Source organism: Mustelus asterias, unplaced genomic scaffold (assembly GCF_964213995.1).
Source record: "Mustelus asterias unplaced genomic scaffold, sMusAst1.hap1.1 HAP1_SCAFFOLD_1501, whole genome shotgun sequence".
NCBI lineage: Eukaryota > Metazoa > Chordata > Chondrichthyes > Carcharhiniformes > Triakidae > Mustelus > Mustelus asterias.
The window spans coordinates 3,069-5,000 of record NW_027591446.1 but is presented as its reverse complement, the minus strand read 5'-3'; the positions used below and the strand labels follow the sequence as shown (position 1 = coordinate 5,000).

Sequence of the window (1,932 nt, the reverse complement as noted above, 5' to 3'; positions counted from 1 at the left end):
GGAGGAAGAGAGAGACAGAGGGAGAGAGAGAGAGACAGAGGGAGAGAGAGAGAGACAGAGGGAGAGAGAGACAGAGGGAGAGAGAGCCAGAGGGGAGAGAGAGAGAGCCAGAGGGGGAGAGAGAGAGAGCCAGAGGGGGAGAGAGATAGAGACAGAGGGAGAGAGACAGAGAGAGAGAGACAGAGGGAGAGAGAGCCAGAGGAGGAGAGAGATAGAGACAGAGGGAGAGAGACAGAGAGAGAGAGACAGAGAGAGAGAGGGAGAGGGAGAGACAGAGAGAGAGACGGAGAGTGAATGTTGATGAAAAGAGGGAGTGGGATTTGGAGTGGTTTGCATTCTCTGAGTGAGCGCGCTCTGTGGGACAGCTTCAAATGGATTCCTTGATGCGCTCAGACTGGTGGCAAGAGGAGCAGCGCCCAGAGGGGCTGAATGGCCATCAGAATCCAGGAGCTCCTCTTCCTCATTGTCCTCTCATTGCCCCCTTCAATCCCTCCCTCTCTCCGCCCGCATCATTCACCCTTCTCCCTCCCTGAGATATCCAGTATCCTGGAGAAAATATCACTGGATCCAGGGGGAGGGTCAGTCCCTCGGTTTGGATAGTGAGGGAGGGTGAGGGTCAGTCCCTCGGTTTGGATCGTGAGGGAGGGCGAGAGTGAGTCCCTCGGTTTGGAGTGAATGAGAGGAACATGATGGAAATTAAAGTGTCCCTTTGCCCTGTTAACAGAGCGAAGATTTTCTCAAACACAAGATGCAGAACGGGCCGGTGGAATCGGAATTAGTGCAGATGAATATCCCACAAGGTAAGTCCACCCTCACACACACTGCCAAGTGTGGGAGAGGTCACACAACACTGTAAACACCCACCCCCGAACTGCACCCCCGCCCCCCCCTCCATCGCACACATGTCCCACACCCTCCGACAGTGCAGCACTCCCTCAGCACTGACCCTCCGACAGTGCAGCGCTCCCTCAGGACTGGCACCGGGGGGAGTGTCGGCCTGGATTATGGAGCTCAAATCCTCGAGTATATACATCTACCCCCGACAGTGCAGCACTCCCTCAGTACTGGCACCGGGGGAGTGTCAGCCTGGATTATGGAGCTCAAATCCTAGAGTATATACATCTATCTCAGATCCCCCTTTTCAAATCCCTCCTGCGCTCCTCACATTCCCTATCTCGGTAACCTCCTGCTTTGCTTGAGTCAGTGTAGAGGGAGCTTTACTCTGTATCTAACCCCATGCTGTCCCTGTCCTGGGAGTGTTTGATGGGGACAGTGTCGAGGGAGCTTTACTCTGTATCTAACCCCGTGCTGTACCTGTCCTGGGAGTGTTTGATGGGGACAGTGTAGAGGGAGCTTTACTCTGTATCTAACCCCGTGCTGTCCCTGTCCTGGGAGTGTTGATGGGGACAGTGTAGAGGGAGCTTTACTCTGTATCTAACCCCATGCTGTACCTGTCCTGGGAGTGTTTGATGGGGACAGTGTAGAGGGAGCTTTACTCTGTATCTAACCCCGTGCTGTCCCTGTCCTGGGAGTGTTTGATGGGGACAGTGTAGAGGGAGCTTTACTCTGTATCTAACCCCATGCTGTACCTGTCCTGGGAGTGTTTGATGGGGACAGTGTAGATAGAATCATAGAAACCCTACAGTGCAGAAGGAGGCCATTCGGCCCATCGAGTCTGCACCGACCACAATCCCACCCAGGCCCTACCCCCACATATTTACCCACTAATCCTCTAACCTACACATCTCAGGACTCTAAGGGGCAATTTTTAACCTGGCCAATCAACCTAACCCGCACATCTTTGGACTGTGGGAGGAAACCGGAGCACCCGGAGGAAACCCACGCAGACACGAGGAGAATGTGCAAACTCCACATAGACAGTGACCGAGCCGGGAATCGAACCCAGGACCCTGGAGCTGTGAAGCAGCAGTG

At 54.3% G+C, this 1,932-nt stretch overlaps 1 protein-coding gene across 1 annotated transcript in view; it reads left to right on the top strand.

The window, feature by feature from the left end:
• The window catches only part of LOC144488377 (myocardin-like), a gene marked incomplete at its 3' end in the record, with an annotated part of 64,226 nt that extends 63,426 nt beyond the window's left edge, over positions 1 to 800 (top strand). The window contains exon 4 of the mRNA XM_078206446.1: positions 725 to 800. Coding sequence (XP_078062572.1) covers positions 725 to 800 — 76 coding nt within the window. The remainder of the gene's footprint in view (positions 1 to 724) is intronic.
• Between the last annotated feature and the right edge of the window lie 1,132 nt (positions 801 to 1,932).